Here is a 13,146-nt window from a genome sequence, read left to right as displayed (position 1 = left end):
GTAGATACCTAAGACAACTAATAGGTTGTTGTCTTTTTGTTGTCTGTTGTCTGATAGGGCATTAGCCATTTTGGGTAAAGGTGGTAGCCAAAAGTAAAACTTATATATATTCCTTTTCTAGGTTTATTCTCATTAGATTGAAAGAAAAATGTTCCTTCGTAGCAGTACTTTTCAACTTGGTGGAGTTGAGGATGACTGATCAAGTTGTCTTAACATTAGGGAGTTCCCTGATGGCCTTAGTGGTTAGGATTCTGGGCTTTCACTGCTGTGGCCGAGTTTGATCCCTGGTCGGGGAACCAAGATCCAGCAAGCTATGTGACACACCCTAAAAAAAGAAGAGTTGCCTTAACGTTAGCAGACTATGGGATGTATCATAACACTGACTCCTTATTGCTAACAATAAAATGTGTAGTAAATGGAGATGAAAGTAAAATAGATTCCCATGTCAGGTTTAGACTTCACAGTTTACTGAATTTATGACTTAAAAAAAAAGTTGGTTGTGGCATGTGGTATCTACTTTCTTTATCAGGGATGAATCCTGAGTTCCCTGCATTGGAATCACAGTCTTAGCCACTGGACCACCAGGGAGGTCCCTGAATTTGTGACTTTTGATGCATCTTTTTTTTTTGGCTGTGCTTTATAACTTGCAGAATCTTAGTTCCCCAACCAAGGAGAGATTGGAACTGTGCCCTAGGCAGTGAAAGCACAGAGTCTCTACCACTGGACCACCAGAGAATTCCTGTTGCTTTTCTTTTTCCTATAAAACAGAGATGATCTTATCTCCAAATTTAAGGAACATGGAAAAATTGAAAATTTAAAGAGAAAGATTAATGATTAATGAAAACTCAGTATTTTTCTGATATGAATATGCATTAAATGCTATTATTACCAGAATGCCATTTAATACTGTGCTAAGCATTGTCCTCTGGGCTTCCCAGGTGGCTCAGTGGTAAAAAGAATCTGCCTGTCAAGCAGAAGACGCGGGTTTCATGCCTGGGTCGGGAAGATCCCCTGTAGAAGGAAATGACAACCCACTTCAGTATTCTCGCCTGGAAAATCCCATGGACAGAGGAGCCTGGTGGGAAAGATAGGAAATCTTTTATAAGACAGACATCATAAGAGGCACATGAAAAACTCAGAATTTCATAGAAACCAGGAGTTACCTAGAAGATGTATTCATCACAAATAGTATTAAGTGTACTTTTAGCAGTGAATAATAAAAGACTGATGCTGGGAAGAATTGGGGGCGGGAGGAGAAGGGGACGACAGAGAATGAGATGGCTGGATGGCATTACCGACATGATGGACATGAGTTTGAGTGAACTCCGGGAGTTGGTGATGGACAGGGAGGCCTGGCGTGCTGTGATTCATGGGGTCGCAAGGAGCTGGACACGACTGAGCGACTGAACTGAACTGAACTGAAGTATATAGAAAATGTACTCTATATAAAAGAGCTGACTCATTGGAAAGGGCCCTGATGCTGGGAAAGATTGAGTGCAGGAGGAGAAGGGGGTGACAGAGGATGAGATGGTTGGATGGCATCACCAACTCAATGAACATGAGTTTGAGCAAACTCTGGGAAATAGTGAAGAAAAGGAAAGCCTGGCACGCTGCATTCCATGGAGTCGCAGAGTCAGACACAACCTAGTGACTAAAAGACAACAAATACAGAAAATGGATTTTTTCTAGTCACATCTACCTTCATGATCTCACACACAATTTAACTGCTTGATTACAATTTCCAGAAATTTTGATCTGTGACAGATGATGATTAGACATTTTGAATTGGTACAGGTCTAAACAGAGCTAAGCAAAATACTTATACTGAGGTTTTGTGACTAAAGTTCATGCCTTAAACTAATCTCAAACAATTTCTTTCATCCTAGCCTCTTAGAAAAACCTAAGCATTTGGTTGTCAAAAATTAAGTACTCATGGTCCTAGGAAGCTATATTATAACAAGTGCATCTAACAACTAAACCTCCTACCAGCAGTGAAGAGTGCCTGTCATTGGAATTCTTCAATCAGATTATCTGCTTGAGTAAACCTCTAGTCTGGTTAATCTGAAAGGGCGGAAGTTTGCTTGTTTGTTTCTTTATGGACACACAACATGCAGAATCTTAGTTTACCAACCAGGTATGGAACCAGTGCCCCCTGAAGTGGAAGCACAGAGTCCTAACCACTGGACCACCAGGGAATTCCCCCTGAGAGGGTGGAGGTTTAAATTGGATGGTCTTTGAACCTCTTTCTTAAGGAGTCCTTCAAGCATTCTGTAATTGTAAATACTAATGTAGTGGTTCATGATGTGTCCATTGACATTGCTGGCCTAGGTTTCTACTCATGTTACTTCTCATTTCACTTGCCACATCTACACATTCCCTACCCACAGCCAGCTTGTCTCATGTTACTCTATTATTTCTAGAATGCATCCTTTTCAAAGCCCCTTCTCAAAGGCCTAATTCAATTTCATTTTCTTCTCTATAGAGTATACTCCATTGTATCACTAACAAAGCTGATTCATGTTTATATCCATCCTTCCCCCTCATTCCAGGTTCTTACTTCCTATGTCTATATAATAATTTTTTTAAAGCAAAGATGAATATTTTTAATGATAAAAGGAGCAATTCACAAAGAAGATAGACATAAACCATTAGATACCTTATCAACAAAGAAACAAAGATACATAAAGGAAAAATCAGAAGAAATATAAAGGAAAAGAAAAAAATATATAATCATAGTGAGACATATTAACATCTATCTGAGAATATTTTATCAAGTGCAGAAAAAAAATAAGAATAGGAGCATCTTGAATGATGTCATTAATAATTTAAATATAATATATTTATAATTAATTTATATTAATCATATCCTACACAAATATATTTAAAATTTTGTATCTCATATGTTGTTATTAGATGTCCATAGGACATTTAGAAAACCTGGCAAAAAGATAAACATTACTTAATTTCAAAAAGTAGAATTTTTTGTGTGTAATTCAGTTATACATGCATGTTATTTTTGAAATTATTTTCCATTATAGGTTATTACAAGATATTAACTATAGTTCCCCGTGCCACACAGTAAACCTTTGTTGCTTGTTGCATATCTATTTTTTTAAATCAGAAATCTAGCCAATAATTTTTAAAGATTAAATTAAATAGATGGCTCTTAAAACTGAAAGCATCAAGCAGAAGCCATCTGTCACCAGGAATACATTTTGAAAACATTCCGTTTAGATAAATAACTGACTGTGATAGATACCAGATTAGAAGTCATGGAACTTTAGAGTGGCCAGGTACCTTTAGATCATTTGGTCTGACTTCTTGATTTCAGATTTTGACTCAAGAGTTGACTAGCTGGAGATCACACAGCTGGTCAGTGGCAGGGCTGGAGCCTGAGGCCTTGGGAGTGCTTACCAAGATGTAGGTGCCTCCCTTATATGGCCAGTCATTGTCCACCAAAAATGGTTAAAAATAGAGCAGGTTTAAGTTTGATTTTAAGACACAGTTTGAGGATAGGGAGTCTTCTGTGATAGTTTTTAGAGTGATTTTTGTCTACTTTTCTTGTTTAAGGACTATAGTTTCGATTTTATTACTTCACTATGGCTAGATTCTTTTGGTGTCTTCCAGGACAAGCTGTTATCATTGGCATCGTTTAATGGTTTGTTTTTCAGGCAGGCTCAATAAAGCACTTAAGAGATTAGAGTTCTATAGATGGAATAAATAACAGAAGGCAAAGTGCCCATTCCTATACTTGACATTGCAATGAAAGGCAGTCAGTAAACAACTGTGGACAGGATCAAACAAGCTGCTGAGATTTAGGGGCCTGCCTTGTCCAAGACTAAATAGATACAGAGCGCATCAGGGACAAGGTTAAAAAAAGAACAGGATGAGCAATCAAATAGCAACATCAGGAACATTATTAGTAAAAGGAATGTATTTTATCCCTGAATGCACTCTACATATGTGTGCCTTTGAGAATCAAATGAATGAAATCTCTTTTTCCTTTATCTTGCACCGTTTTTGGATTTACTATAATTTTGGCACTCTTAATCCCCCTGCCTTTCAGACTGGCAATATCAGGGGTGTAGCAAGTATTTTCTGGACCCAGGATCAACAGGTGGTGGAGGAGTATATGATGAAGATGAGAGAGAGTATTTGCTGTGAGCAAGTATCTGTCTTGTATGGTGGGGTTGGACACTCTGTCAGGGAGATGGTGTCTGTTTGCTTTCTCATAATAACCTGTTCTTTTTGTAGTTCTTAAGCCCAACTGCAATTAAACATTGGTTATGTGATTTTTCTCTGTCTAGTGTTCTAAATACTCCACTTTGTGCCTCTTTTGTTGTCTAACATTCCACCTCCTCCCTTAGTGTCTCCCACATATCACGTACTTAAATATTTATTGACTGAATGGGTACATGTCTACTGGACTTAAGGATAAACACAAGTGAGAGTGTAGAAGTAAATTGCATAGGCTGTTGGGCAGAATTCCTGGGTTCATCAACTGACTCCCAAACTTTTAAGTGTAATTTTGGGCAACTCATTTAACCTCTCTGTGCCTTTGGTTTCCTCATGGGTAAAATGGAGGTTGAAGTTCCAGTTTCATAGAGTTCTTCTGAGGATTAAATGAGTTCATCCAGATAAAGTATTTAGTACAGGGCTGGCAATAATAAATGCTTAATAAACACCGATTTCTGTTATTACTTGGTCATCTTTTCACTAATGAGAGATTTTTTAAGGTATTTATTTCTCCTTTCATGCAGCTTTTGGATTGCTTTGGGATTCCTGTGTTGATGGCTCTTTCGTGGTTTATTCTTTATGCAAGATACAGAGTGATCCACTTCATTGCGGTGGCTGTCTGTCTGTTGGGTGTAGGAACTATGGTTGGTGCAGACATATTAGCAGGGAGGGAAGACAATACAGGTGAGACTGTGTTACTTGTTTCTGGTTTAGTCACAGAAGACATTTTGCTTATGTCTTCACTTTTATTTTGCAAAGATAAAGTAAAAGGCAGAGAACATGTCCTGATTACCTATCTTAAAATTTTTATTTTAGATTTGCTTGCTTCTGGTACTCTGACTACTTAAACAAAGCAGTCGATGTTCCTACCTGCCCAGAGGCCTTGCTTTTTGTCACACTAGTTTGTTTTGTGTCCCGAGAGAGAACTTTCTTTATATATTTGCAATAATCTTCTTTTGGCCCATATATTTAGATTAGTTGCTGGAAACCCTACTGTACATTTTGTTTCCATCAAAAAGGACACTTTGTGTTCACTAAATGACCTCCATTTCAGTTACTCTGTAGATGAGAACATTTTGATATTCTTTATGTCAAGGTTGAGAGAGTTCATAGTATAAAATCTAAATAAGGTCTCTATGAATTTCCCCAATCTGCAAGCAACTTCAGTGTCTCCTTTGATTGAGAAAATTACCTTGCTTCCCTGTAGTTTTCAGTGAATTCCCTTTAATAAATTACATTAATTTCCCATGTCATAGAATCATTTTCTGGGCCTTTACATTATGGTATACACCACCATCTTCCAATCTGTTAGTCTCCTGAAGATCCAAAATAAGAAAAATGAAAGCAGAATTGTGCCAGAAAGTAAGAAGAGTAAGAGTCTTTAAACTTTTAAAAGTCAGGGTTTCTTCTTCTGTAAAATCTTAATTAGATGATTATGAGCCAGATAAACTTCTGGAAGCAAGCTGGAGAGTTTTCCCTAGTGACAATGTATTCCTTTTTATGGCTTATCTCTCTATAGGTAATAATGTACTGATTGGTGACATCTTGGTCCTTCTTGGAGCTTCCCTCTATGCTGTTTCTAATGTGTGTGAAGAATACATCGTGAAGAAGCTGAGCAGACAGGAGTTTTTAGGAATGGTGGGCTTGTTTGGAACAATTATCAGTGGCATACAGCTGTAAGATTCTAAACATATCCTTAAAAACAAAATTAGCAAATATGTCATAGACAGTTTCCAGCTACTAACATTCATTGTTTATTTGGCCTAAATTCATATTTGAAATCAGTAACTTGCTAAATATCTCTTAGAAGATTGTTGAAATGTCAATAATTATGCCTCATTTTTTTTTTTACACATGTTTGATGCTTAAGATTCCTGCTTATAATCTCATTAGACTTTATATTTTCAGTGAAGACTTTCTTTTTCAGTTATTCCTGGAAAATATTAACTTCCTATTCATAATATCATGTTTCCCTCCTGTATCTGACTACCACTAAACAGTGCTTCAAAGGGTGTCAAATGTGTTTATGGACTCCTTTGAGTTTTATTCTTTGTCATTTAATTAAAGATAGTTTTTTTAAAAAAATATTTTATGAAAACCTAAAGTCAACATAATTCATCACCTTAAAAGCTGAAGCACTAAAGTGAAGTACTTAAAACTTGAAGTAACTTACTTGTTTATAAAACAGTGAACATTTATATAAAGATCTCTTGTTTTAATCACAGATTGATTGTGGAATATAAGGATATTGCCAGCATTCACTGGGACTGGAAAATTGGTATGTATATATATAATAATTATTTTTAGTCTTTCCCCTGACACACACCAAGAAATAAATATTTTAATAATACTGTTTAGGCATTTTTATATAAAATCACAGAGTAATTTAGTACACAGAAAACTATAGTGGTTTATGCCAAGTTTTCTCTGAGAACTTGTAAATGAACCCCCATAAAAGTTAATCCTTAATCTTTATCTCCAAGAATAACCTTTCTTTACTAGGAATTCTGAATAAGACTGAACTTTGGTCACACTAGCTTTCAATTAAATGTGTATTTCGTGTCCTCAGACTTCTTGTAAAGATTGCCTGCTTGATATAATCAGTGAAGTATTAACTTAAATAATCTAATGGTGTGCAGTCACTACCACCTTGCCTTGCTTCTCTCATCTGGTAGTCTTCAGCATCTGCACAGATAAACAATGGAAGAAAGCAGTAGTGGGACAGTCAGGAAAGATTTGAACCTTATGGATGTAGTGCATGACTGTCATTGAAGTGAAATTCATTTACCATGCTTGGATGATTTCATCCAAGTAAATAACTTAGATTTCCTGTGTGTGTACTGTGTGTGTGTTGAGTGAGGTTGGAGAAGTGGTTGTGAAGCAGATACTAAGTAGTCAGCACCCACATGACTAGCTCTCTTATGGGATGAACAAAAGATAGGACCCTAACAACTGTCTTTGATACCCTAAGAATACTTTATTCTGAATTCAACCACACAAATCGTGTCCAACCATGATGCCTTTAATCATTGGCACCTCTCTGGGCAGGTGTGGATAGCATGGAGTGAAAAGAGCTCTTAAGTTACACCATAAGCAAGATTCTATGGCCTTGATCATCTAACACTCTGTTGGGTATTTTAAGCTTTTCATCTACATCACATGAGAACTTTGTATGTCTCATGTGTCATGCTTACTGTTAATGAGGGACTCTGTGGACAGTATGTTAAAGGATCAGGGAATTTTATGTCAGGCAAGCTTTATCCTTTATCTTTTGATTTCTTCCTTTAACATTCGATATTCCATTTTTCCCCCTACAGCCCTGCTATTTGTAGCATTTGCCCTCTGTATGTTTTGCCTGTATAGCTTCATGCCACTGGTGATAAAAGTCACCAGTGCTACTTCTGTCAACCTGGGCATCCTGACAGCTGACCTCTACAGCCTTTTCTTTGGACTCTTTCTGTTTGGCTATAAGGTGAGCAAATAGATCTTGTTCAAATAAGAACACTTGTCTGGTGTAAAAGAATTAGTGGGTTTCTTTAAAATTTTAGATCCCAAAATAAAACCTTCTCATCTCCTTAGCAAGAATTTCTTATTGCCTTAGAAATCTATCTTTCCATAGTATAAAGCTTGTTAACCTGCCTGCTATGACAATCATTTGAACAAATAGAATGTCAGCTGTTGCTTGATAATGTTACTTTTAGCTGGGTATAGCAACTGTATTTCTCTATCCTTATAAAGTTTTAGATCTGGGTGGAAATTACAGTGTTGATTGACACTATTTCCAGGAATTGACCATGAGCTCAGAATGCCTAGTTCAGTGTGTTTCCAGAAATTTCTGCTTAAGAAGCATAAACCATTTTTGCTTTTCAAGATTATGTCATAGGAACTAGCTATTATCTTTGCAAAAAACCTGCTGGTTGTGGTATTCACAAACTAAGCCTGAAGAAGTATTTATAGCTCTTTGGTGGCATCATTAGAAAGTGACAGATGTCAGAGTGAATCAGAACAGTGATCTTGATAGGCCTAAGTTATTTCCTGTGATGACAATCACAAGGGGCACAAAGCAAGCCTTTCAAGTGTGTTAGCTGTTCCTTGTGGCTGTTATTGCATTTCACATGGCCACCACTAGAGGACCAGGGAAACTAACACTTCTTAAGAGGAACAAGACTTTTTTTCTTACAAACATTTCAAACCTCCAAACACTCGTAGAAGCCCACAGCTGGAGGTGACCAGCAATCTATGTAATACTCATTTCAAAACCTATTTCGTTTCTCCTTCTATCCTTGGGAATGTGTCTCACTTTTTCTTCTCTTTCATTTTATTTCTCTTTTCCTTCTCCATCGCATTCTGTTTTCTTATTGTTTCATGCCATTGTTATATGTTGTGTCTAAATCTGGGTCTTTCCTTTTAGTCTCTCCACTAAGTAAGTGGGGCTAGTTGTGAGGTGGGATGTAGCTGGTTTATTGCAGAGAAAGGCAAGAGTCCATTTCCTAGAGATCTAAGATTTTTTACCCAGTTGACTGATGGGCTGGGTAATATTGGCAGAGATCACACATTCACCAGGACACATACTTGGGGCAGTTTTGGTCCTTAGTATCTCCTTGGACAACTTTCAGATAAAAAGATTATGAGAAGGTAACTCTCCAAGCTCAGTGGACAGAAGGCAGCAGCAAAGATGTGTATGTGAGAGAGCACCATCCATAGCCTATCCTCTCCTCCTAGTTTTCAGGACTCTACATCCTGTCCTTCACCGTCATCATGGTAGGGTTCATCCTGTACTGCTCCACCCCGACGCGCACGGCAGAGCCAGCTGAAAGCAGTGTACCACCAGTCACCAGCATTGGAATTGACAACCTGGGACTGAAGCTTGAGGAAAACCTGCAGGAGACCCACTCTGCAGTCTTATAGCTGGAGAAGAAGGCATACACGTCCCCCTGAGGTTTCCTGGGAAGCTGGGAGCTGTCACCTGGATAAAGCAGAGCCTGCTGCTTTGGGACACTTAGAAACTTATCAGAGTGAACACTCCATAGCATTGGGTTTGATCCAGTTGGATTTTAAAAGTAACATTAAAATCATGTATCAAAAGTGGAAATGCCAAAATAGAGCAGAAGCTGAGGCTAGGATTGTGTTTCTGTATGTTTCGGGCCCGATACCTGTTACTGTCAGGGAGACAAGGTATGGGGCACACCCTGGGCTGTTAGAAGCACAAGTGGGAAAGCAGAATTGGGCAGATACTTGGGTGTGAGCCAGACTCAGGCTGTCCAGGCTGGGCTAGGTAGTCAGGAGGAGGGGCAGCCTAGGGTGGTTGGGAGTAGGTTTTCTCACTTGGAGTCATCTGAGTTTTGTTTTGCTGAGCCAATTATTGTCCACAAGACTTGTGGCCTTTTAGGAAAGGGAAAATGGGTGGGGCAGCACTTGAGAAATCCTGAGATACAACTGTGAGTACCATAGAAGCCGTCAAGTGGAGTACAGTAAACCTAGGAACCTCTCTCAATTGTTACTATGCTACTTCTTAGCAAATAATGTGCCATGCGATCTTTATGATACCTCTTCAATACAGAGTGTTAATATGCAGCGTCATTATGATATCAACTGCCAGAATACCACTTTGTAAAAACTCTGTGAACTTTTTGGGGTGAAAAATATAAAAATGAAACTGAGGGTAAATTCGTACTATTAAAAGATTTTGATCTCATGGAAATATATTTACTGTATGGTTTCTTTGATTACCTAATTCCCCTTGTGGATTTTAAATGACAATATATTCAAGATTTCCTCATACAAAACTTTTTAGAATCATGTCTTCTTAAGGTGGGGCAGCCTTATCTATGTGGGGCTATGTCAAAATGGAGGGGAAATCAGAGCGAGCTCCCAAGTTATTTGCTGGGATAAACATCTAAAACTTTTGAATTACCTTCATGAATTTTTTAAGGAGACTTTTTTTAAGTGAAATAATCTTTCATTTCCTGCAGCCAGTTAAAACTGATGTTTGGTTTTCACTCTTTATCATTAACAATTGTCAGTGAGTGGAAAAAGGTTATGTTAAAATGTTTGACTCTTTGGAGAAGACTTCCAGTTTGATGAGTACACTGATTATTTCTTAAAATACCTTGATTAACAACAAACTTGTATCTACAGGGATAGTGATGAAGTGGCCCCGATGGCTCAAGCGGTAAAGAATCCACCTGCTACACAGGAGACACAAGAGACTTGGGTTCCCTCCCGGTTGGGAAGATCCCCTGGAGTAGGAAATGGCATCCCACTCCAGTATTCTTACCTGGAAAACCCCATGGATGGAGAAGTGTGGCAGGCTACAGTCCATAGGGTCGCAAAGAGTCAGACACAACTGAGCAGGTAAACAGACAGAGACAGACAGACGGAGAATCTCAGGTGACAGTATCCCACTGGTTACTCAGTATCCAGTATTCTGAGTCTGAGCTCAAATGAATCTGAGCTACTCTGAAGCCTTTTTTAGGCTGTCTAGGCTGGGTCTCCCCCTCCTTTATGTTCCCAGGGGCCCTTGCTTATTCACATCTTCCTTATAACACTTACTGAATTGAGGTGCTTGTCATTCACTTGTCCCTTTTCACCACAGGTTGAGCTCCTCCATGTCAACAGCTTTTTATCATCTTTCTAGTCCTTTGGTCATCTCACTTCTTCTTGAGTGAAGTGAGATTAATGAACTTTGTCTTTGGTCCCAGTTCAGAACATTTAAGGAGAGTCTGATCTAAAGTAAGGTCTTTTATGCAGATACATGTCTGTTATTCAAGTGCTAAGTTGCGTCCAATTCTTTGTGTGACCCCATGGACTGCAGCACACCAGGCTTCCCGGTCCTTCCATATCTCCCGAAGTTTGCTCAAACTCATGTCCACTGAGTCGGTGATACCACCCAACCATCTCATTCGAGGTTCACATCATCTTCTCCTGCCCTCAATCTTTCCCATCTTTTCCAAAGAGTCAGCTCTTCACATCAGGTGGCCAAAGTATTGGAGCTTTAGCTTCAGCATCAGCCTTTCCAATGAGTATTCAGAGTTGATTTCCTTTAAGATTGACTGGTTTTATCTCCTTGCAGTCCAAGGGATGAGAGTCTTTTCCAGCACCATAATTCAACAGCATCAATTCTTCGATCCTCAGCCTTCTTTATGGTCCAACTCTCATACCTGTACACAACTAGTGGAAAAACCATAGCTTTGACTAGACAGACCTTTGTCAGCAAAATGGTATCTCTGTTTTTTAATGCGCTGTCTACATTGGTCATAGCTTTTCTTCCAAGGAGCAAGTGTCTTTTAATTTCATGGCTGCAGTCACCATCCATAGTGATTTTTGAGCCCAAGAAAATTAAATCTGCCACTGTTTTCACTTTTTCCCCATCTATTTACCATGAAGTGATGGGTCTGGATGCCATGATCTTAGTTTTTTGAATATTGAGTTTTAAGCTAGGTTTTTCACTCTCCTCTTTCACCCTTATCAAGAGGCTCTTGATGTCTGTAAGGAGTAAATTGTCTTACCCTGCTCTTTTTTTACCTATTGCCCTTAATCCTGGTGTTCCTCCTTGCTTGCTCCCTTTGGAAAGGGGCAGAGGAGTTCCAGTCTAGGCATCTCAAATTAAAATTCAGAATTCAGGATTCCAAAGAAGCAATGCTATGAATGACATTCAGAAACTAAATAATAATGCTGCAAGGCTGTGCATATAATCAGGGGCTTCTCCAGTGGCTCAGCGGTAAAGAATCGCCTGCAGTACAGGAGCCTCAGGAGACACGGATTAGATTCCTGGGTTGGGAAGATCCCCTGGAGGAGGGCATGGCAACCCACTCCAGTATTCTTGCCTGGATAATTCCATGGACAGAGGAGCCTGATGGTCTACAGTCCATGGGGTCGCAAAGAGTCAGACATGACCGAAGCGATTTCACACACACACAAGGCTGTGCAACCTGGTTTAATAAGTTGTGAAGACTGTCAGTTTAACTAGCCTACATAACGCCACTTTCATGGAAGATTTGTTTTCAAATATCTGGCTTACACACAAGCTTTTAAAACATAACACATTCTTAAGCTTCAGTTCAGTTCAGTTCAGTCGCTCAGTCGTGTCCGACTCTTTGCGACCCCATGAATCACAGCACGCCAGACCTCCCTGTGTAGAACTTCCTATAAATTCTTTCTCACTCTATTAAAACAATATTGATTTTTCTATATTTTTTGTAGATATTCATGTCATTAAAAAAATCCTGCTGAATAGTATAATAGAGTTTCTAGATCTTTCTCTAGTGTTGTACAGAGGTAATAAATTGTGCAATTGGACTGTGGTAACACTGTCAGAGGAGAGTGCTTTGCTGGTACCATTTTCATTATTTGCCTTTTGAATTTAGATTCTCTTTTGTGCTGTGCTCAGTCACTTAAGTAATGTCTGACTCTTTGCAACCCAATGGACTGTAGCCCGCCAGTCTCCTCTGTCTATGGGATTCTCCAGGGAAGAATACTGGAGTGGGTTGCCATGACCTCGAGGGGATCTTCCTGATCCAGGTTTCAAACCAGAGTCTCCTGCTCTCCTGCAGGCAGATTCTTTACCCACTTAGCCACCTGGGAAGCCCTTTTTGTGGATGAGCACTTAACATTTCTTACCTTTCTGATACGTGTTTCAGAGTATTAGAATGTATTATCATTTTTTTTAGAATGTTGCATACAGTTTATTTTTATTTTTTTTCTTTTTATTGGAGGCTAATTATTTTACAATATTATATTGGTTGGTTTTGCCATACATTGACATGAATCCGCCCTGGGTGTACATGAGTTCCCCGTCCCAAACCCCCCTCCCACCTCCCTCCTCCCCTTATCCTCCCTCTGGGTCATCCCCGCATACCAGGGCCGAGCCTCCTGTAACATGCATTCCTGAACTGGCGATTTGTTTCACAT

The 13,146-nt window shown here is 39.0% G+C and overlaps 1 protein-coding gene across 3 annotated transcripts in view; it reads left to right on the top strand.

The window, feature by feature from the left end:
* The window catches only part of SLC35F2 (solute carrier family 35 member F2), a 68,148-nt gene extending 58,014 nt beyond the window's left edge, over window positions 1-10,134 (top strand). The window contains exons 4-8 of one of the 3 annotated variants that reach the window (XM_088842910.1): window positions 4,761-4,920; window positions 5,756-5,912; window positions 6,462-6,514; window positions 7,554-7,708; window positions 8,959-10,134. In XM_088842910.1, coding sequence (XP_088699036.1) covers window positions 4,761-4,920; window positions 5,756-5,912; window positions 6,462-6,514; window positions 7,554-7,708; window positions 8,959-9,144 — 711 coding nt within the window. In that variant the 3' untranslated portion in view covers window positions 9,145-10,134. The remainder of the gene's footprint in view (window positions 1-4,760; window positions 4,921-5,755; window positions 5,913-6,461; window positions 6,515-7,553; window positions 7,709-8,958) is intronic. The other 2 variants (XM_055422955.2, XM_055422956.2) reach the window with 2 other exon arrangements.
* The last annotated feature ends 3,012 nt before the right edge of the window (window positions 10,135-13,146 follow it).

The sequence above is a fragment of the Moschus berezovskii genome, chromosome 14 (genome assembly GCF_049115385.1).
Source record: "Moschus berezovskii isolate FMDL1 chromosome 14, NW_MosBer_1.0, whole genome shotgun sequence".
NCBI lineage: Eukaryota > Metazoa > Chordata > Mammalia > Artiodactyla > Moschidae > Moschus > Moschus berezovskii.
The sequence above is the reverse complement of the archived record's forward strand: the minus strand, read 5'-3'. Positions and strand labels throughout refer to the sequence as shown.